We start from the raw sequence: 24,146 nt of genomic DNA on the forward strand, positions 1-24,146 counted from the left end.
AGAGACAATAGTTATCCTTGTGAATGGAAGTCAGGAATAACCTTGGTTGTCGTATTGGTGATGCTATTTAATCTGGATCATATTAACCAATCTTTCTTTGATAAGCTCAAAATTGGTGAGAATACTCAAAATTCTAGAAGATACTGAATGATTAAAATGAGGAGGATTAGAGATTTAATGAAAATGGCACACATTTCTAAGATACGAGTTTGCACAGATACTATTAATCTGTAGTGTCCTTTTGCTAATTCTACATAGATGTTACCATAATGATCACTTGTACGGTACACTTAAACTTACAAACAAGACCATATAGAATCTATACAATATATAGGAATAGAAGCCTAGCATTCCCTATTTCATTGGGAATTAAATAGCATTTAATAAAGTTGGTGGCTTGGTTTAGATTAATTCTTCAAATGGCTAGATGTCTCATTCATTCAGTAAATATTTATTGAGAATCTACTATGTATCTGATACAAGGTGAGGTTTTATAAATACCAGTGACTAAGATAAAATTCCTTCTTAAATACCTTCAGTTTTAAGTGGAACATAGACAGGGAAACAGGCTATTAGAAAATGACATTATTGAAGGTAAAATTTGAGTAGATACTTGGTACAGGAAAAGGTTGTTTAATGCTTCTTGCCATCAAGTATTTTTTTTTTAAGATTTTATTTATTTATTCATAGACACACACAGAGAGAGAGAGAGAGGCAGAGAGAGAAGCAGGCTCCACGCAAAGAGCCCGATGTGGGACTTGATCCAGGGTCTCCAGGATCACGCTGTGGGCTGCAGGCGGCGCTAAACCACTGTGCCATCAGGGCTGCCCCCATCAAGTATTATTTAAAATGAGTTTGAGGGGTGCCTGGGTAGGTCAGTCGGTTAAGTGTTTGACTCTTGATTTCCACTCAGGTCATGATCCCAGGGTCGTGAGATTAAGCCCTGTGTTGAGCTTCCTGCTCAGCTTGGAGTGTGCTTGTCCCTCTCCCTCTGTCCCTTCTTGCTCTCTTACACACACATAAATCAATAAAATCTTTTTAAAAAATGAGTTTGAAAGAAAAGTCAAATGTAGGAAAAGAAGCTCAGATGCCTGTAGTTTTTTGTGTAGCAAGACTAACAACAGAAGGTGGGAAGCAGTGTGTGGTATTAAAGAGGCAAGGCTGGGCTATGTTGAAAGAGCCATAATTAAGTTAGGAGTTACTCAGAAGGTAGTGGTGGACAAGTTGTCAAGTTACTAAGCACAATATCCCTTCTCTTTCAAGAGAAGATCAAGCTCTATCCAGCTTTTGACCCTTATGCTCATCAAAGTCCAAGGGATAATTCCTGGCTACTGATCAAGATCATGTTTATATCTCTAAATCTGTCACTCTTCTTCACGTATGTAGTTCTACAGGCTTCCAAACTCCTGTGTCCTCCCACAGTTATTTACAATATTTTACAATAAAGAAACTTTAAGATTTATTTTATAGAGGGAGAGAGAGAATAGGGGAGGGGCAGAGGGAAAGGGAGAGAAACTCAAGCAGACACCCCGCTGAGCACAGAGCCTCATTGGGCTTGTTCCTACCACCCTGAGATCATGAACAGATTTGAAATCGAGAGTTAGACGCTTAACTGACTGAGCCGCTCAGCTGCCCCCAAACAAACTTCTATCACTTCAATAATTAACTGCATCCTGAATTTTGATGACACCTTTTCCATCTTAGCTCTTCAAATATGTCTTTTTTTTCCCTGTTACATGTCTTTTGTTATCAAGCAGAGAAATCTCATTCTTCTTTCTTTCTGTTTTAACTTCCTAACAGTTAACCTCTTAATTGATAAAAAAAAATAATAATAAAAATAAAAAATAACCCCAAGTATCAGGATCCTCTGAGATTCATACCTGTAGCCCATCTACCTTTTCCCTCTCTTGCTGTTGCTCTATCACATTGATCTTACTGGCAATTGTTTGTCTCTTCCATTACAACCCAGTATCTGGTTTGTTGTTCTTGGTCTTGGTATGGGCCAGAACCTGCAGGACAAGGTTACATAAAAGTTGTGATAGCTGATATTCCTATCTTATTTTTTACTGTCATGCAAAGAGTTTTTAAATTTGCTTTAATTATTGATAACTTTTGCCAGGATTAGGGGAGCAGCCTTCTCTTCATAGAGAGTTTGCTCATAAATAAGACTGAATTCTATCAAATATTTTCTTCACATGACTTATAAAGGGCATTATGATTTCTTTAATCCTAATATTTTTACTTGCATATTTCCTTTTACTGAATCTTATGTTTCTAAAATATAATATGAATCCCTCAGTGTGTCTATTAAAAAACTGTGTTCATTTTGAGTATGTGTTTATAAAATATGATAGCTGTGTGGATATTTATTGACACCTTAATTTTTTTCTATACATCAGTTGTTTTTCACACTCTTCCTTGTTTTAGCTTAAACCCATGCTTCATCACTCCAAAAACTCATGCTCTTAAGCTCTGTTGCTCTTACCTCTTTTTAACTCATTCAACTTCCCAAATTCGAACCTAAATAGGCTTTTGCATTCACTTTCTCTTACTTAAAACCAGGAGGACAAAGTCCCATTGCAAAAAGTTGTTGAACAGACAGATGACTAATTACCAAATATATAATCTTCGAACCCAACTGATCTCCAAGGGACTGTGCCTACCATCATATGAAATAGCCCTAGTCAATGCATATTCCTATATGTGGCCATGTTTGTCTGAAACTTTCTCTTTTTCTGTGAAAGACAAATTGTCCTAGATACTTGTTAAAATGGCAAGAGAATGTATTCAAGACTATTGAATAGGAGTGAGAGATTGAACTCAACTCTGCTAAAACACAAAAAAGAGATTATAAGCACCAGGGTGACCTAATGGAAAATTACTAGAAAACACCGGGAAAGAAATTAGTCCATATGATTAGGCATCTATGTTTCTTTAACACACACACACATATATACATAAAATTGTATTGGTTTTGTTGTAAAGAACCTATGTTGATTATGTTAACATATATGTATACATACACACATACATATATCCAATATACTCAGTGCAGCCATTGACATGAATGAGCTTTACTGCCCGCAGTTAGAACTAAAAGCCTGCTGGTGAGCAGAGCAATCTTTGAAGAAGATGCCAGCAATGCTCTGGTCATCTCTAGGTTTGAGATTCAGGATTGAAGAGAGAAGGCGATCATGTCAGTGGAATTAGAGTTTCCTTCTGACCTGTGCAGCAGACAAACGGAGAGGGACTCAATTTGCCTTTCTGGGTTCTCTAGGAGACATTTACATTTCCCTGAAAAATGTGGAGCGTGATGATTTCAGGTGTGGTGTTCTTTCTTGAGATTGCTTTGGCTTTTCAAAGTCTTACAAACTTTTAAATTATTGGCTCTATTTCTGTGAGAAATGACACGAAAATTTTGAGAGGGACTGTTTTGCGTATGTAGACCGCTGTGGGTGGTATGATCATTTCAGCTATTTAATTCTTCTAATTAATCTCTTTGCATTTATTTGTGCCTTATTCAATTTCATCAGTGTCTTATAACCTTCATTGTAGGAGTCTGTCGCATCTTTGGTAAAACTTAAGTATTTTACTGTCTTGGTGATTCTAGCTAAAGTTTTGTCGATTTTGCTTATTTTTTAAAGAACCTGCTTAGTTTCATTGATCTTTTCGTCTTTTTAGTCATCAGGCTCCAAGTATTTATTTTATGTATTTCCACTCTGGCCTTTATTATTTCCTTATATCTACTAACTTAGGGCTTTGTTTATTCTTTCTAGAGTTCTTTGATGTATAAGGTTAGGTTGCTGGAGGTTTTTCTTGTTGATTGATGTAGCCATTCATCACTGTGGACTTTCCCATTAGAACTGCATTTGCTGTATTTGTAAATTTTGTTATGTTGTATTTTCCTTTTCATTTATCTCTGGTATTTTGATTTCTCTTTTCATTTCTTCATGGAGCCAGTAGTTGTAACAGCATGTTGTTTAATCTCCACATATTGTCAGTCTTCCAATTTCTTCCTCTAATTAATTTCTAGTTTCATTCCACTGTGATCAGAAAAGATACTTAATGTGATTTCACTCCATTTAAAGTTAAAATTTGTTTTGCTGCCTAATGATCTATTTTGGAAATTATTCTGTGTGTACTTAAGAACATGTATCTGTTGCTTTTGGATGGACTGTTCTCTATACAACTGTAAAGTCCATCTGGTCTTATATGTTCCTTTAAGGCCAATGTTTTCTTATTGATTTTCTGTCTGGATGATCTATCCATTTATATAAGTAGAGTATTAAAGCCCCCTTCTATTATTATTTTGCTGTCCATTTCATCTTCTAGGTCTGTAAATATGTGTTTTATATATTTCAGTGCTCCTATGTTAGGCACATAAATACTTAAAACTCTGTATTCAGAGGGAACCTAGGAGAGCCAAGCACTTATTACCATCAGGTGCCAAGTATTTCTTGGCATGGAAATTTTATCTTTGGGGTTGTCCATTCACCTTTGGAAAAGGGAGATCAGCTTCCTCAAATTGCCCCAACCCCAGATTCAGGCCAGAACATATTACACATTCACAAAGACTAGATAGACTTCTGTCTCCAAAACAGAAGTCAAGGAACCTCGTTGGATTAACCCTCAGTGGCTCAAACTTTAGAGACAGGAAAGGTTATTATTGGCTTCCAAGGAAGACTCATAAATTGGGCAATAGGAGATTGAGGGCAGCCCGGTGGCTCAGCAGTTTAGCGCCGCCTTCAGTCCAAGGCGTGATCCTGGAGACCCAGGATCAAGTCCCACGTCAGGCTCCCTGCATGGAGCCTGCTCCCCCTCTGCCTGTGTCTCTGCCCGCCCCCCTCTCTGTCTCTCATGAATAAATAAATAAAATCTTAAAAGAAATAGGAGATTGAGCTGGGGATTTAGACTCTAGAAAGCAGACAGTGGGTCTAGTTTTCTTCTGGCTTGGTATGTGAATGAACCTGGTGTTTGGACATGGACACCCTGATACAGACCCTTCCTTTCTTCATTTGACAGAGAGTGGCTGAGCATGTAAGTATAAGCTAAGGAAGTAAGGTGGATCTTACTCCCTGTTCAAGGATCTGAACCAGAAGAGCATCTCTACAGCAATTACCCATCAGGCCTCTGAGAGTGAAGCCTGCAACATAGTAATGAACCACATACTGACCATATTGTGAATCAACAGCTTGAAGTTTACAGCTATCTTTTTTGATGTCTGAAGGTTTTTAAAGATCTTATTTATTCATGAGACAGGCAGAGACATAGGCAGAGGGAGAAGCAGGATCCCTGTGGGGAGCCCAATGTGAGACTAGATCCCAGGACCCTGGGGACCATGACCTGAGCCGAAGGCAGATGCTCAACCATGGAGCTACCCAGGTGCCCCATGTCTGAAACTTCGAAGTAGGATTCCAAAAGTGACTAAAAGCCCTTTGTGTTTTATATCATTCTTGAAGATTCTCCTTAAAGCAAATTCATAGGTCAATTAGGGACAATAGCAATTAATTACAAATGAATTATAAATGAAAAAAAAAACTGTTTTTATTCCCGAGCTTATGAAGTGCATATTTCTGGATATCTATATCTATACTGAGTATCTTGGGTCTCCTCTATAGGTTTCTTGCCACTAATCAATTTTCATTATTCTATATATCAAAATACTTTTGGTTCTGACTTTTGATTATTTGCTCTTCTGCAGAATCTGATACCATGTTTAAACTTCTGCGCATTTTAAAATCAATTTTTAAGACTTGCTTAAGAAAAAGAGCATGAGTTGAGAGGGGAAGAAAGGGAGAGTCTCAAGCAGATTTGACATTGAATGTATAGCTCAAAGTAGGGCTTGATCTCACAATACTGAGATCACCACCAGAATGGAAAACAGCAGTTGGATGTTTAACCAACTGCACCACCCAGGCACCCTGCTGATTTTTTTTTTTTTAAACTAAAGAATGTTTATGTTCCTTAACATGACCTTCCAGTGGAATTTCATAATGTTTAGCTTCTTAAATCTTACTGGTAATACCAATCAGAATATTTTTACATGTGCATCATGTTCCTTACAACAACTGTGCCAAAGAAAGAAAAATTGTTATTCCTCGAATTCATCTTTAGGAAATATATTGTGGATATTCTGTTTGTTCCCCATCCTTGTAAAATTAATTAGGTGTTTGTCTATAATTGTTGTTTTTGATGGGTTTTCAAAGATCACAGTGTCCCTACATAAATCTTTTAGATACAAACAAATGGAGAACAGTTTAGAGTACTTTTATTTTCTTGTCTCGGGTACCAATAAAAGGAGAGGAAATAAAAGGTGAAAAGGTATGTAGAGCAACAACCTTTTCTTCTGCTATCAAGAGATTCCTTCCCTGTACCAGCTTCAGCTGGCTTCAGTAAGCACTCACACTGTGGACCGTGCTTACCTGTCCTCATTCAAAATCAGCTTGGCCAGGGGCACCCGGATGGCTCAGTGTTTGAGTGCCTTTGGCACAGGTCGTGATCCTGGGGTCTCAGGATCAAGTCTCACATCAGGCTTCTCAAGGGAGACTGTTTCTCCCTTTGCTTGTGTGTGTCTCTCTCTCTGTGTCTCTTATGAATAAATAAAAATAAAATCAGCTTGGCCAGTTCCCTTATATACTACAAACCGAGGATTACTAGCTGTGTCCAGCTCTCACCTTCTGACTCTCCATCATCTGAAATACATCCCAGATGTCATGAAGGAGACAGTAACTCCAACATGCTCGGTAACCTTGGCCTGTTTTCATCCTCCTGCCACTAACCCTGAGGGGAGGATATTTCTGCTGACAGTTTGTATCTTCCACTTACTATAACAGAAGGCTTTTCCTTCACGTGAGGTGAAGCCCATTTCCCATGGCCTCATCTATGCTTTTCAAGTATTCCCTCTTCTTTACCTTATCTTCTAAGATTCTCTGAAGTGTCTTAAAAGTAAATAAACCTTTTCCTTTTCAGAAGTGACTTATTTTTCACTATGTTGATAATTCTAGGGTTCTTTGAGAAGTTGTGAGTTAATCACCATGAAACACATAAACTTGAGAAAGTGGCTTTATGAAGAATTATCAACAGAATATCAATAAAAAATTGTGGGGGGAAGATTGGTTACTTAATCAGTCTAGGAGTAATGGGGAAAATTTGGATTTTTTATATTGGAGAGAGAGGGGTGCTTAAGGAAAGGCACAACAGGATATGAAAGATGTTAAAAAATAAAATAAAAAAGTTAAACCTCAGATCCATAAACAAAGAAAAATTAAAAATTTATGGTCTATTCTTCAGGGGTAGAATGGGCCAACCTTTTCCACTGAGGACATCTAAACACTGTCCTGCGTGGTATGGAAATATTTACAGCAGGTTTATTATTACTTTGTGGCATTTTTATTAAGAATTTTGTGTTTGTTTTTGATCAGCTATAAATACAAGAAAATCATCAGTGCAGACAAAGGCTGCAAAGGCCTTTTTTGCGCTCATTTATTTCTCTCCTCATAGCTGAGCAGCATGGACATAATTGATCAGTTGTCAGGGATATTGAATTAGCCCTTTAATTTACCTATCTTTTTCATTCTGTAGTGATTACATTTTTTTCTTACAATTCTTCCATTACCCATCTGTTATGTCATACTGCCTATTTTTTCCATTAGAGTCCTTAGCATACTAATAATATTGGTTTTAAATTCATATTCTGGAGCACCTGGGTGGCTCAGTCACTGAAGCATCTAACTCTTAGTTTTGGCTCAGGACATGATCTCAGGGTCTTGAGATCAAGCCCTGATTAGGGCTTTGTTCTCAGCAGGGAGACTGCTTGAGATTTTGTCTGTGCCTCTGCCTCTCCCCCTCCTCCCTGATCACTTGCTCTCTCTCTAAAATAAATATTTAAATTCATAATCTAATAAGTTCAACAACCCTGTTATATCATGATCTGGTTCTGCTGTTTGCTCTCTTCACCACATTTACCTTTTATTAGGTCTTGTAGTTTTGTTGTTGATAGGTAAACATGATGCACTAGATAGGTTTTAGTAATGCAGTGGTAATATGTAGAGGAATGGAAAGCATTCTATATTCCTGTGATAAATCTCAGTCTTTTGGTTGGCTTCTGCCCCTGAACTGGGAATACAACCATTGCTTCTCAGTGCTCACCCACCTTAGGTTGACAGGACGGCCAGAGACAGCTAGAGTGTTTTTTGTTGTTGTTGTTTTGTTTTGTTTTTTTAAGATTTTATTTATTTATGAAAGAGAGAGAGAGAGAGAAAGGCAAAGAGAGAAGCAGGCTCCATGCAGGGAGCCTGACGTGGGACTCGATCCTGGATCTCCAGGATCACACCCTGGGCAGAAGGCAGCACCTTAACCGCTGAGCTACCCGGGCTGCCCCAGAGACAGCTAGAGTTGTATCCCCCATCAGGTTCTGCTAAAGACATTATTCCTAAGGGCAAACCTTGCTAAGAGGAACATTGTTCACTGGTATATTTCAAAATGATTGATTTCCCCCTCTTCCTGCTAGAATCAAGAGGAGACTTTTCTCTGATATTCTCTGTGAGAACCTGATTAAGCTTCTAGAGGTAAAAATCCAAACAGTATGCCTCCCTCAGTGAGTGGGAACCCTTGTTTATCTCACAGGCTCATCATTCACTAAACTTCCAAAATTTTGTCTTTTAGAGTTAGGTTTTCCTACCCTCTGTACTGGTTATCACATACATTAATGCTAATGGGTCTATACTTACGTTGGGTCATCACAACGTAAGTTGTGATGGTCTGTATTCCCCTTTCTGTGCCACTAATTTTGGAAGAACTTTGCTTTCTTACTCCTTTGACAAGAAAAGCTGCTGATTTTTAGTTTATTAAAATTTTTGTTAGTTAGGACAGAGTGGAAATCCAAAGTCCTTTCTTTGTTAATTACAACTACATCCAATTTGTGGATATACTAGTACTACTTTGAATTGATATGTAAAGGTTACGGAAAACCTCCCTGAAAATACTGTGTAAAAAAATTGTAGTGTGAATGAAGCTATAGAACATGAATTTGATTCATAATTATACATGTGAATGACACTTAGTGCAAAATAGGACCTCCAACATGAATGAGCTGTTTATATAACAGTGTACTTATTGTGAAAGCAAAACAATGTATTTGTTCTTTTCATTTCTCCCTAAATGTATCTAAATAACTGAAACTGAGGAAACAATGATTTTTTTAGTGATTTTAAGAAAAAAATTGCTTTGCAAATTATCATTTTCTCACACATCCTTATTTTTGTAATGCAGAGCAGATTAATGCTTTCCTATGCCAATGCAAGAGCATGTTTTAAATCTGATATCTTACTGTAGATGGCTTTCAAAACTGTTTTTTAACTTACATAGAATTGACATATAACATTATGCTGTATAGCTGAAGCTCATGATTGGATATTTGATTATATAGGAATATATAGATAATGGAATAATAATAATTCTAGTTAACATGATTCACCATATAGTTAAAATATTTTTTCTTATGATAAAAATTTTATAATAAAATTTATTTTAAATCGACTCCCTTAGGAACTTTCAAATATTCAGTATAGTGTTAACATAAATTATATCTTCACGACTTATTTGATAACTCCAAGTCTGTATATTTAAACCCTGTTATTCCATTTCCCTCACCCCCACCTCTGACAACTACCGGTCTGTTCTCTGTATGCTTTATTTTGGGTATTTTGTTTCATTCCATAAATAAGTGAGATCATTCAGTATTTATCTTTCTTTGACTTACTTCATTTAGCAGGATGCCCTCAACATTCATCCACCTTGTCACTGATGGCAAAATACTATGTTTTTATGGCTGAATAATATTCCGTTATATATATATCATGCCTATATATCTTATCATACATATGTCTATGTATAAATATATATGTATCTGTGTATATATATATATATATATACACACACATATATACACAATGATAAAGAAAATGTGATATATATGTATTTATACCTATTTGTCCAGTGATGGAAATTTAGGCTGTTTCCATATCATGGTTATTATACACTATATGTAATAGCATATATCTTTGGGGATATATTTACCATTTTACAGTAATCATTTTTGTTTAGGGAGGGGGTATTTTTTGTTTTGTTTACCACTCACTGATCACTTATTGATCAATTCCTATATACCAGGCATGTAACTATAAAACATTGACTCTGTCCACAAAAGCTCCGGCACAAGCAAACCACTGGATGGGATGGGGTGTTTGCTGTAGCTGTCAAGCAGAAGAAGCAAGGGGTAAAGGGGACCAAAGGGGCAATGCCTAAACCAAATTGCAGACATCCAAGAGAGCCAAGAGGACAGGGTCGGCAGACAGCTTGGGCAGGGAGGCCTCTGTGGCAGAGGCCCTACTGTGAGGCCAGCACATACTAAGGATATAGAGGGCACAGCCCAAGGGGCTCAGCTGCAAGGCAGGGCAGCTCTGACCCCTGCATTCTGACCATCCCCACAGGCACACCCCCAGCCCTGGAACCCTGACCTCTCAGCCCTGATGCCTGTGCTCCACAGCAAATGCCACAAGCAGCTGCTGAGAGAGAATCCTCAGCTGTTCCCATTTTCTTAAGGCAAGTACCTAGCAAAGAAATTCTTGGATCACAGGGTAGTTCCATTTTTAATTTTTTTAGAAACTTCCACATTGTTTTCAACAGTGGCTGTACCACTTTGAATTCCTACCAACAGTGTGCTGGAGTTTCCTTTTCTGCTTAGCCTTGGTATTTGTTTTTTCAATAATAGCTTTTCTCAGAGGTATGGGACGGTAACACACTGGTTATGATTTGCAATTTCATGATAATTAGTGATGACGAGCACCCTTTATGTCCTTGCTGACAATTTCTAGGTTTTCTTGGGAAAAAAGGCCAATTCAGATCCTTTGCTTATTTTTCCAATCAATTCTTCTATGTTTTTGTTTTGTTTTGTTTTTGCTATCACATCATACAAGTTCTTCATATATTGTGGGTATTAACCCCTTATCAGGTATATAATTCACACGTATATAGGCTTTTGTTTTATTGCATATTCACTTTGGTATACAACACTTTTTAGTTTGATCTAGTCCCACTTGTCTCAGTTGGTTATTTCTGCTGTGGTTGCCTTTGATTTGGTGTCCTATCCATAATACCTTTTCCGATAGCTATGGGAAGTAGCTGCCCATCTGGGTCATCTTCCAGGAGTACTATTTTCCAGTCTGACCTTCAAGCCTGCATCCATTTTAAATTGATGCTGATGTTTGGTGTAAGGAAATGGCCCAGTTTCATTCTGCTGCAGGTGACTGTTCTGTTTTCCCAACACCATTTGTTGAAGAGACCATCTTTTCCCAGTTGTGTGTTTTTGCCTTTGTCATCAATGAGTTGACCATAAATGTATGGGTTTATTTGTAAGCTCTCCATTCTGCTCCTTTCTTCTTTGTGTCTATTTTTATGTCAATACCCTACTGGTGTAATTAATACAGCTTTGTAATAATATGGTTTGAAATCAAGGCATGTGCAACCTCCAGCTCTGTTGTTCTTTTTCAAGAAGGCTTATTTGAACCCTTAATTCTATACAATATTTAGGATTTTTTTATTTCTGTGAAAAATGCCATTGAAATTTTGGTAGGGACTTCACTGAATCTCTGCATTGATTTGTGTACTATGGACATTTTAACCATATTAATTCTTCTAATCCATGAGCACAAAACATCTTTCCATTTATTTGTGTCATCTTCAGTTCCTTTCACCAGTGTCTTACGGCTTTCACGTATATGTCTTTTGCATCCTTTTTTTTTTTTTTTTTTGTCTTTTGCATCCTTAATGAAATGTGTTCCTAGATATTTTATTCTTTTGGGTAGAGTAATTAATGGAATTGTTTCCTTAATTTCTTTTTCTGATAGTGTTTTATGAGTATACAGAAATGTAACCATTTTTGTACGATGATTTTATATCTTTCAGCTATTCATCTGTTATTTCTAACAGTTTTGGTAGAGTGTTTAGGGTTTCCTATATGTGGTATTACATCGTATGCAAGTAGTAATACATCTTTCTTTCCAATTTGGATACCTTTTATCTCTTTTTTGCCTAATTGCTACCGCTAAGAACTACAACACAGGCCTACCCCAGAGATATTTTGAGTTTAGTTTCAGACCATTACAATAAAGCGAGTATCACAGTAAAGCAAGTCAAACAAACTTTAGTTTCTTAGTGCATGTAAAAGTTATTTGAGGGCTTCTGGGTGGCTCAGTCTGTTAAATGTCTGATTCTTAATTTTGGCTAACGGTCATGGTCTGAGGATCCTGGTATGAAGCCCTGCATTAGGCTCCATGTTCAATGGGGAGCCAGTCTGAGGATTCTCTCCCCACTCTGTCATACTTTCTCTCTCCCTCAAACAAATAAATACATCTTTTATTTAAAAAGTTAGACTTAAAAAAAATAAAAATAATAAAAAACAAAAAAATAAAGTTAGGTTTGCAATATACTGATGTCTATTAAATCTGCAGTAGCATTATGCCTAAAAAAAGTGCATTCCTTGATTTAAAAAATAAACACTTTATAGCAAATAATGCTAATAAGCTTAATCTGAGCTGTCAGCAAGTTACAGTCACTGATCACAGACCACCCTGATAAAAACTAATAATGAAAGAGTTTGAAATATTGCAAAGATGGCAAAATATGACACAGAGACATAAAGCAAACACATGTTTGGAAAAAAATGGCACCAGCAGACTTGCTCAGTGGAGGGTTGCCAGAAACCTTCAATTTGTAAAAACTGCAATATCTGCCAGGCATAATAAAGTGCAGTGACATTAGGTGTGCCTATCTTGTATGAAAGGGGCAAAAGTGGGCATCCTAGTCCCTTTTTCCTATTGAGTATCATGTTAACTGTGTGCATGTTATACATGGCTTTTCTTATGGTGAGATACATTCTTTCTATATCTAATTTTTAAGTTTTTATCATGAACTTCCATGATATTCCATATTGTCAAATATTTTGTTGAGAGCGCTTATACTTCTTTCATCCTTTTAATGTGATGAATCATCTTGATTTGCAAATGCTGAGCCATTCTTGTATTCCAGTGATAAACCTCCCTTGATCATGGCAAATGTTTCTTTTAATGTGCTGAAACCTGTTTGCTAGCATTTTGTTTGTTTATTTTGCATTTATACTCATCAGTGCTATTGGCCATTAGTTTTCATGTCTGATAGTGTGCTTTTCTGGCTTTGTAAAAATGAGTTCAGAGTATTGCCTTCTCTTCAGTTTTTTGCAAGAGTTTCAGAAATATTAGTATTAATTCTTTAAGTGTTTGGTCAAATTTCACCTGAGAAGCCATTTGGTTCTAAGGGGTTATTCCGTGGGAAGGTTTTGATTACTGATTCATTTTCTTTACCCATAATTGGTATATACATTTTCTTCTTCTTTCTATTCATTCTTGGTATTTTGTATGTTTCAAAGAATTTTTTATTTATTCGAGGTTGTCCAGTGTGTTGGCCTATATCTATTCATAGTAGTCTATTATAATTGTTGGTATTTTTGTGGTATCAGCTATCTCATTTATCATTTAGTTGATTTGGACAGTCTAATTTTTCTTTGGGAATCTAGCTAAAGGTATGTCAGTTTTATTTATTTTTTCAAACTCTTAGTTTGGTTCATCCTTTCAACTGCTTTCCTGTTCTCTACTCCATTTGTATCTGCTCTTTTTTTTTTCTTCCTTATATTTCCTTTAGGTTTGGTGTATTCCTCTTTTTCTAGTTCCTTAAGGCATAGAGTTAGGCCATGTGGGATCTTCATGTAGGCATCTGTTGTTATAAATTTCCATGTTAGGAATGCTTTCACTGCTTGTTTTAAGTTCGTGTATGTTGTTATGCTGTTTTGGGGGTTGAAATAAACTTTATTTCCCCTTTATTTTCCTCTTCTATCCATTGGCTGTTCAGGAGAATGTTGTTTAATGTCTATGTATTTGTGAATTTTCCAGTTTTCTTATTGTTTTCATACTGTGGTCTAAGAAAAGACTTGGAGAATTCAAGAAAGTAAGGCTTGTTTTGTGGCCTCAGATATGTTCCATTGTAGAAAGTGTTTCATGCATGCTTGCAAGGAAAGTATATTCTGTTGTCAGACTCCTGTGTATAAAGGTTTCACCCACAATCCAGAAGTTTGCACTAACCACAAAAAATCCAAATAGAATTATCACTTTTATAAAATGGTAATTAGGGGATCCCTGGGTGGCTCAGCAGTTTAGCACCTGCCTTTGACCCAGGGCGCGATCCTGGAGACCTCGGATCAAGTCCTAAGTCGGGCTCCCAGCGTGGAGCCTGCTTCTCCCTCTGCCTGTGTCTCTGCTGCTCTCTATGTCTATCATAAATAAATAAACAAACAAATAACTAAATACATAAATAAATAAAAGTAAGTAAGTAAGTAAGTAAAATCTATAAAAATAGTAATTACATCTTCACTTTATACCATTTCTGCTTATTAAAGGTTTCTTACTTTGGTGTGTGGGTCTTGGGAAGTGTTGGTATGTATTAGGTCAATTTGATGTACAGTGTTGTTAAAATCTTTTTTATCATCAATTCTCTATCTGGACTGTCTCTTCATGGTCAAGAGTAGAGTGTTAAAATCCCCTTACCATAGTGCTGTTTATTTCTCCTTTTTGCTCTGTTAGTTTTTGCTCTAGAGATTTAGGCTGTTCCAATTTTGCATGCACAGATATTTACAATTATTAGATCTTTAGGAATTTATCCTTTATCATTACACAATGATTATCATTTTCAGTTTAAAGTCTATTTGGTATGAGTGTAGCTACCCCTTTGCTGTTTTTATCTTGGTTAAAATATTTTTGTTTTTACCTTTACTTGAAATAGCTTTTTCCATCTCTTCACTTTCTGTCCTCGTATATCTTTAATGCTAATGTGAGGTTCTTTAGGCAGGATATCATTGCTTGTTGTTTTCTTATCCATTCAGTCATTCTGTCTTTTTGATTGAAGATTATATCTCTGTAGTAATTATTGTCTTGCACATCCATTAAAGCAGCAGATAAAAAGCAAAGAACATTTTGTGTTTTTATGTCTTTTCACATCAGTATACTTTCATTAACTTAATCATGTTCTTTTGTGAAATTGCTACCAGATTTTCCCTTGTGTTTATCATGAGGTTTACATTAAAATAAGTTAAAATTATACAACTCTATTTTAATGTGATAATTTCAATACCGTTCTTAAACTTTTACTTCTCTTCCTCCATATATTTTAGGTTACTGATGTTACAATTTCCCCCATTTTTTTCTTGCATAACTAGTAAAAGACTATTGCAGTAATTTTTTAAATATTTACGTTAGAGATTGTGAGAGAAGCAAGTGAGGGGAGGGGCAGAGGGAGAGAATCTTCAAGTAGACTCCCCATAAGCACTGAGTCCAACACAAGGCTCAATCCAGCGACCCATGAGATCATGAGCTGTGCTGAAACCAAGAGTCAGACCCTTAACCCACTAAGCCACCTAGGTGCCCCGGTAGTAATGTGCATGTTTATTACATTCACTTTTAACTTTTAAGTTAGACTAGAAAATTAATGGTGCACCACCAATACCATGTTAAAGAACATAAATCTATTTACCATCAAAAATGAGATTTATGCAGTTTTCTTCTATTTTTACATTACTTATTTCTACTCAGATCTTTTTACAAGCTCTTGTATCAAGCAAATCTCATGTTAAGTTTGTTTGGAAATGTCTTTATTCCTTCTTTATTTCTGAAGGACAGCTTTACTCGGTACAGATTTGATTTTCTTATTCCATTTTCTCCTGGCCTGAACACTTATTCTTACTGGTTGTTACCTTGTTCTTTACTTCTCTATTTTGCTGCTTTTTAAATTATTTCTTGTACTTAGATTTTTGGCAATGTAATGAAATATGTCTCGGTATAGCCCTGTTGACTGCAACCTTTCAGCTACTTTAGGCCTCATAGATCTGAATGTTTAATTCTCCCCCTGGGTATGGAAAATTTTACGCCATTATTCTTTTAAATGTACCTTCTATCCTCTTCCCTTCTAGATTTTCTTTTTATTGTGTTTCATAGTTCCCTTGGGCTTTCTTTGTATTTTTGTTCTTCTGGATTGGATAATTTCAAATGTTCTATCTTCTAGTCACTGGTTCTTCTGCATGGTTGTATCTAAAGTTCTCTATTGAACATAAGATTTCTGTTTTTGTGTTGTTGCTTAGGGTTTCTGTTATCTTGTTATGTTCATGCAATTTTCCTAATTTCATTTCAGTTGTCCTGTGTTCCCCTGTAAGCTAGTCAAGCCCTTTCTGTATTCTTAACTCAAGCTGACCCACAACCCGAGTTCTGTGACTGAACAGGGTTACTGACTTTGCACTGCACACTGTTAGCACTTACTGTTCAGATCTTGCCTTGAGCATTGCTGGGTCATACAGCTTCCAGGTGTTGTTGCTAGCCCTCTGCTCAGATGGGGCCAAGAGCCAGGCTTTGTTGTGTGTGGCTTTGTTTTAATTCCATGTTTGGGAGGAGTCACTCTAGGGAACTCCCAAGTTTTCCAAGCAGGTCTTCCATCAGCAGGACCAGTAGCTACTCTCAGCTTCAAGTTAGGCTATGGATTAATTCCCTTTCCTAGACCCAGCAGGGGAACACTCCTCTACTTGTACTGGGAATGTCAGCTTTGCTTTCCCAACTCTCAACTGACAGTGTTTCAGGATGTAATCTCCTTGTACTTTTGGACACATGGGGTTAGGGGCTACTCTCCTTCAAAGTGAGAGCTATGGTTCACCTCTTCCCTGAGCAAGTAAGGTCTAGAGATAGAAAAATTACTTGTTTGAAAGCCCAAATCAGGTCAACCTACACCTTATCCAGCTCCTTGCTCATAGCATGACACCAATTGGTTCTTCAGATGAGCAAAACTGCTGGTTAAGATTGCTACTTTGGTTCTGCAGGTATAAACTGAGTCTGCCAGGATCTGAGGGGTGGTTGTTGCAAGCTCTTCCCCACCTTCACTGTCACAATCACATTCCAAGTAGTTGAGTGCCATGAATTCCTATACAAACACTAGGAATAAGATCAAGTATTTGCTCCCATGAAGTGGCCCACAACACTAGGGGAGGGTGCTGGATGCATCCCCCACTCATGCTCTCTTTTCTGATGAAAGAACCGTAAGTTCAGGGGAGACCACTCAGTGGGGCTCTACAGCCTTGTGGAGGGGCAATGTAGTCAGTGTGTAGTTGCTTCTCTCACCCTTTTAATGAACGCTGTCATTACACCAATGTTGAAGGCACAACTTTAAAGCTCAAATGAAAAGGCATTAATGAGGAAAAGGACAGCTTTTGAAAGCAAAAGTGTCACTGGAAAAGGTAAAGATATAGGAAAACTCTGAATAATTTAATGTTGTAGAGGTGGTGGATTAATCACTTGTAAACTTCATAAGTTAAAAGACCAAAGATGTAAAAGTGACTCTAATAATTAGCCAAGGGATATAGAAGATAAAAAGATGTAAAATGTGACATAAATCATGGCAAGGGGAAGAAGAGTAAAAATTCAGAGGTTTAGAATGCATCAGGACTTCAGCTATTACCAACTTGACATGAGGCTTACATATAGCAGTCTTCTTTAACTACAAAGCAAAAATCCAAAAGATAATCTAAGCATACACTACAAAAATATAATTAAATAACAAAAGAACAGGAGACGAATAGAGAACTACAGAAATAATGAGAATACACTAAACAAACTGGCATTAAGAACATCCCTATCAATAAATAGACTCATTTCTTTTTTTTTTTAATTTTTATTTATTTATGATAATCAGAGAGAGAGAGAGAGAGGCAGAGACACACAGGCAGAGGGAGAAGCAGGCTCCATGCACCGGGAGCCCGACGTGGGATTCGATCCTGGGTCTCCAGGATCCCGCCCTGGGCCAAAGGCAGGCGCCAAACCGCTGCGCCACCCAGGGATCCCCAATAGACTCATTTCTTCAATCAAGAACCATAGGGTAGCTAAATGTATATAAAAATACGATCCATCTAAATGCTCCTCAAAGGGATTGACCTCAGGTCTAAAGACAGACACAGACTCAAAGTATGGAAAAAAATGTGCTATCCACATGCACACCAAAAGAAAGATGGGGTAAACCAGACTATATAAACTTTAAAACAGAGACTAATCAAAGGAGGGAATTACATAATAATAAAGGAGAAAATCTAAGAAGTTGTAAAGATTTATGTACCCAAAATAAGAGTAAATGACTCTATGAAATAAATATTAACAGACCCTTGGGGAAAAACGGAATAAAATACACTAAGAGCAGGAGACTAACACTCCATTTTCATCAATGAAGTGATCATTCAGCCAGAAAATCAGTAATGAAACATCAGTCTTATGGGACATGTTAGACCAGATGTACTTAAATACACACAGCATTCCATCCAAAAGCAACAGAATATACAACCTTCTCAAGTATGTATGGATCATTGTCCAGATAGAACATGTTAGGCCAAAAGTCTTGATTAAAATCATCAAACATATCTTTCAATAACCAAAGTATGAAATAGAAATTACAAAGAAAAGAGTGAAAATTTTACCAATACATAGCACTGAAGAAATATGCTAGCAAACTACAAATAAGTCCAAAAATACCTTGAAACAAATAAGATCTAAGAAGGCACTTCGAGGAGGGAAATTTATAGTGATAAACACCTACATCAAGACACAAGGAAGATATCAAGGAACTAGAAAAAAAATAAATGACCTTCAAAGTTAATTGAAGAAAAGAAATAAAAATCAGAGTGAAAATAAACAGACAAGAGGTCATTAGAGCTAAGATACTAAACTGGCAAACCTTTAGCTAGACTCACCAAGACCAAAAGAAAGACTCAAAATGAAGCATGAAAGAGAAAAACTTAGAATTCTTTGTATTTCTGTGCTATGACTTTTAAGAGCCTACTATAAACAATTATGTGACAACAAAATGACAATAAAAAATAAATTAATAATATCCCAGAAACATGCAATCTACATAAACTACATCATGAAAATTGAATCTCCATCCTAAAAATCGTTCAGATTTTCTATCACTAATCAGAAACCTTGCAACAAACCAAAGGCCAGGGATATATGGCTTCACTGGTGAATTCTGCAAAATGCTAAAGAAGAATTCTCCATGCATCTCCACCTTTTCCCAAATTCCTTTTATAATGCCAGCATTACCCTGATACATAACCCAGAGAGGGATGGCCACCAGAAAAGAAAATTGCAGTCCAAATTCCTGATGAATATAGATGCAAAGATCATGAATAAATTAGTAACAAACCAAATTCAAGAAACATTAAAAGGCTTATAAACCATGATCAAATGTGATGTATTCCAGGGATACAAGGATTATTCAACATGTGCCTATCAATCATTGTGATACACCCCATTAACAAAATGAAGGATAAAAATCATGTGATTTTTCCAACAGATTCAGAAAAAAGCATTTCATAAAATTCAACAAATTTATAATAATAGCTCTAAACAAATGGGTATAGAAGGGATATATCTCAACATAATAAAGGCAACATAGGACAAGCCAATAGCTTAACATGATCCTCAGTGGTGAAAAGCTAAAAACAAGTATGCCAATTCTCACTATCTTTATTCAACTTAGCATTAGAAGTCCTATCCAGAGCAATTTCACAAGAAAAATAAATAAGAGGCATCCAAATTGGGGGAAAAAAGTCTTAATGTCACTATTCGCAGATGGCATGTATTACCTATAGAAAACCCTAAAAACTCCACCAAAAAAACTATTAAAACTAATAAGCAAATTCAGTAAAGTTGCTGTTACAAAATCAATTCACAAAAACCTGTTATCTTTCTATACCATTATACTATCAGAAAGAAAAATTAATGAAACAACCTCAGGTATAAATGCATAATAAAGAACATAATACTTAGGAATAAATTTAACCAAAGGAAGTGAAACACTTGTATAATGGAAGCTTTAAGACATTGATGAAGGAAACTGAAAAACTAAATAATTAGAAAGATATTTTGTGTTTATGGCCCAGATGATTTAATGTTGCTCAAATGTCCCTACTACTTACAGGCATTTATAGATTCAACAATCTGCAATCCCCATCAAAATACCCAATGGCATCCTTCACAGAAATAAAAGAAAAACCCCAAAATTCATATGGAACCACAAAAGACCCTGAATAACCAGCGCAATCTTGAAATAGAAGAACCAAGCTGCAGGTACCACACTCTCCAATCTTAAACTATATTGAAAAACAATATTAATCAAAACAGACATACAGAGCAATGCAACAGAAGAGAGTCCAGAGATAAAGCCATTGCACTTATAGTCGTTTCATTTATGACCAAGAGGTAAGAATATACAATGGGACAATGACAGTCTCTTCAACAAACAATGATGAAAAAAGTCCACAGCTATCTGCAAAAGAATCAAACTGGAATGCTATCTTAGACTATACAGAAAAATCAACTCAAAATGAATACAAAATTGAAGCTTAGTCAGCTCTTTGACACAGATCTTGGCAATGCTTTGTTGGCTCCTACCCCAAAAGCCAACCCTGTAAAAGCATAAATAAAGGACAAGGACTATATCAAACTAAAATGCTTCTGCACTACCACAGGAATAAACCTAGATTAATCTCAAAAAAGTAACATTAAATTTAAAAAGCAGCAGAGGACTACATGCAATCTATCAGTTTAAGGTTTTCAAGAAACATATAGAAATCAACCACGTGCTCTTTAGGGGTAAATGCATATACATGAAATGTCCTAGGTACAGTAAGCACATTAACTGGAATATTAGAGCTGTCAGCAAGGATAGAGAAGAGATTAAGTAGAAGAGAGAGACTCAGATTTCTAACAATATTGAGGAAGTTACAATTTTCTGATTTTTCATTTTTAGATGCTACACATACTTTACAGATCTTCTGCATTTAACTACTTTATAATATGTATAAATATTAGATTTTACTTTTGTTTTCCATTAAATATTTCTAAGATACCTATATATTCATACAGAAAAGTCAAGCCCCTACTTTATTGGATTCAGAACCTAACAAACCTGTTCTAACTTTCAGTATGCATTATTTACCTTGTGCTTTCTTAACCCATGTCATTTCTGTGTCCCACCTCCATCCTCTGCACACATAATTTTACATCTATGTTAACTTCTCCTTGTCTTCAGAGCACACTACAGTATCTTTTGCATTTGGATTGTTGGAAATGGTGTTATATCTATCCTGAAAACTCTTTCCAATCCTCCTGTTACTCGCAACTTTTCGATTGCTCCCTTTCATCATGCCCTTTCATAAAACGCTGATAGGTATTCTTCCAAAGTACTCTGACAGTGCTCTGCAGTTATGTATATCACTGCATACTTTACTAATTCCCTCACTGTGAGACAAACTTGAGTACCAAAATAAGACTGACACAAGGAAAGAAAACTGCAGGCCAATATCCCTCATGAACAAAGTTGCAAATATCCACAACAAACTATTAGCACACCACTTTCCACAATACATTAAAAGGATCATTCACTGAGTGGCTCAGTGGTTGAGTGTCTTGCCTTTGGTTCAGGGTATGATCCTGGCATCCTGGGATGGAGTCCCACATCGGGCTTGCATAGGAAACCTGCTTCTCTTTCTGCCTATGTCTCTGCCTCTCTATGGGTCTCTCATAAATAATAAAATCTTTAAAATAAATAAAAGGATCATTCACCAAGATCAAGTGTTTTTTTTCCCTCAAGATGCAAAGATATTTCAATATTTGCAAATCATTAAATGTGATGCATCACATTAAAATAAAGGATATTAAAAAAAAAAAAAAAAAAACCTTGAGGACCAAGCCTGTATTGTGTTTTCTGTTATATACAAAAACTTTGCATACTGTCCACAAGTAGCATGTGGTTCATGTATGCTGTGTAATTAATATATGCATAGATTTTAAAATATTTTTTCTTAGTTCTTGAATTTTCAGTTCTTTTTCTTTTTTCTTTCTTTTTTTTTTTTAAATTACACAGTAGGTAGGATGATTTAATTCATGCTTCTGGGGAGTTTTGCAAATCCCATTATGTTTTCAAGTAGGCATTTCTCCAGGAATACATCCAGCATTATAGCTGTATTTTTTATTTTTATTTATTATACGGAATGCATAAAATAACCAAAGGAGAAAATTAATCTGAATTCCCAGAAAATAAAAGTTAAGAATAAACACTAATGTAAACCTAATATTGTAACAAATTTTCCATTGATGAATTTTCTGGTTTTCCACATTTTTGATGAATCAGGTACTATGGGAATCATGCTTCTGCCTCATGGAATCAGTAGTCATATATTTCAGTAGAGCTTCATTGAAGGGAGCCGTGGGGAAATCCTACTGATGTTAGTTCACTTTTAAAGATCTTCTCAATTTGTTTCCATCATTTTTCACTACATTGTTGGACATTATAAGCCCTTCTGTGTTCTTTAGTGGGAAAGCAGTTATCTTGTTCCTCATTTTATCCTTTGACAGACTGTACATAATGAATACTTTCATCTTGCCACATAAATCAATCTTCAAGTTTCTTTAATCATTTCTGTCTAAATCTTCATTCAACTTTCTCCACTTAGCTCATGAATTTTTTATTATACAGTGCTCAAATTAAATTCAGAATTTAAAACATGGTTTTATAAGATTACTGTAGAATTTACTTTCTTGGCATGGGTATGTATCAAACATTTTTAAAAGTCTCCCTAATATATGAAGACTTAGGGAAGGCAATTTAAAGAAAAAAATAAATTTTATCTCTGACTTCCCTTTTTATTGGTAGAAATACATTTTGATTTTTTCCCAACTGAAGTTTAAATGCATGTTTTCTCACATTGGTCATCGCTTCAAAAAACGAAACAGAAACAAAGAAATAAAGGAAATCTATCAGTTTATCACCAACTCACCACTAAATTACACTGAATGAGGTATGATATCTAAAAAACCAGCCTTAAAATTTTGAGGAAATGTTAAAAAGTAATGCCAACAGAGAAGTCCAAGGTCATACACTTTAAAGAACACAGAATATAGAATTATTCCAGAAAGTATACTAAAAAACTAAGCAGCAATTTAAAAAAAGGAGAGAGAAAGGAAAAGCAAAACTAGCCATAACAGACTTGAAAATGGGCAGATGTAACACCAACTTGTTACAGTCTCTAAGATGTCCAATTTTTACCCCCCACCAAAAATATACCCAAAGCAACAGTAAAGTATGCCACACACACTGAGAGAAAAGCATCCAATGTAAATGTTGAAGGAAACCAGATTTTGTGTTTAGCGAATACATATTTTTAAGTAAGCTATTTTAAACATTTTCAAAGAACTATAGAACAAAGTTAACAATGATGCCTTGGATAGAGAATATCAATAATGAAACTATTTATTAAAAAGAAATTCTGCATTTGATACATTAAGCAATTGGAATCAAAATTCCCTAGAGAGATTTAAATAGTTTTGGGCTGGCAAAAGAAACAATCTGTGAATGTGAAGACAAGTTATTAAGATTATCCCGTGTAAAGAACAGGAAAAAAGAAAAAACAAACAGGTCTTCAAAGACTAATGGAACAGCATCAGATGTACAAAGAAATGTGTAATGGAAGTCCCAAAAGAAGGGAGGAAAGGAAAAAAAAAAGTACTTTTTAGTAAATAATGGATAAACCTCCCAAATTTCATGAAAAATATTAATCTATGTAAGATCTTAATTTACTCTAGATATAATAAATTTAAAGAAATTTCTCAATATAACTATGACCTAAATTTAAAAGTTGAAGAGAAAATCTTGAAAGCAGGAAGTAAAAAAGATTATGTACTAGTGATCCTCAATCAGATTCACAGCTAAATTCTCATCAAAAAGCCAGATGACAGTGAGGAGAGATCTCTAAAGAGTAGATTAAAAAGGCTGTCAACCAAGAACTATCAGCTAAACTATCCTTAAAGCACAATGGAGAAATTAAGATATTTCTAATTAAAAATATCACTAGCAGACTTGCTTATAAAAATAGCAAAAGAAATTCTTAAAGCTGAAAGGAAAAGATACTGCACAACTACTTGAATCCACATGAAGAAATAAAGAATACCAATAAACATAACTACATATATATT

The 24,146-nt window shown here is 35.8% G+C and overlaps 1 protein-coding gene across 13 annotated transcripts in view; it reads right to left on the reverse strand.

The window, feature by feature from the left end:
- The window catches only part of LOC144321982 (uncharacterized), a 566,375-nt gene that overhangs the window by 139,177 nt on the left and 403,052 nt on the right, over positions 1 to 24,146 (reverse strand). For 4 of the 13 annotated variants that reach the window (XM_077911381.1, XM_077911380.1, XM_077911384.1 and 1 more), the window contains one exon: positions 693 to 2,009. The exons of 3 other annotated variants lie outside the window; for them this stretch is intronic. In XM_077911381.1, coding sequence (XP_077767507.1) covers positions 1,922 to 2,009 — 88 coding nt within the window. In that variant the 3' untranslated portion in view covers positions 693 to 1,921. Of the gene's footprint in view, positions 1 to 692; positions 2,010 to 14,853; positions 15,017 to 24,146 lie in introns of those variants that run through there. 6 more of the 13 variants (XR_013387525.1, XR_013387527.1, XR_013387532.1 and 3 more) reach the window with 3 other exon arrangements.

This window comes from Canis aureus, chromosome 10 (assembly GCF_053574225.1).
Source record: "Canis aureus isolate CA01 chromosome 10, VMU_Caureus_v.1.0, whole genome shotgun sequence".
NCBI lineage: Eukaryota > Metazoa > Chordata > Mammalia > Carnivora > Canidae > Canis > Canis aureus.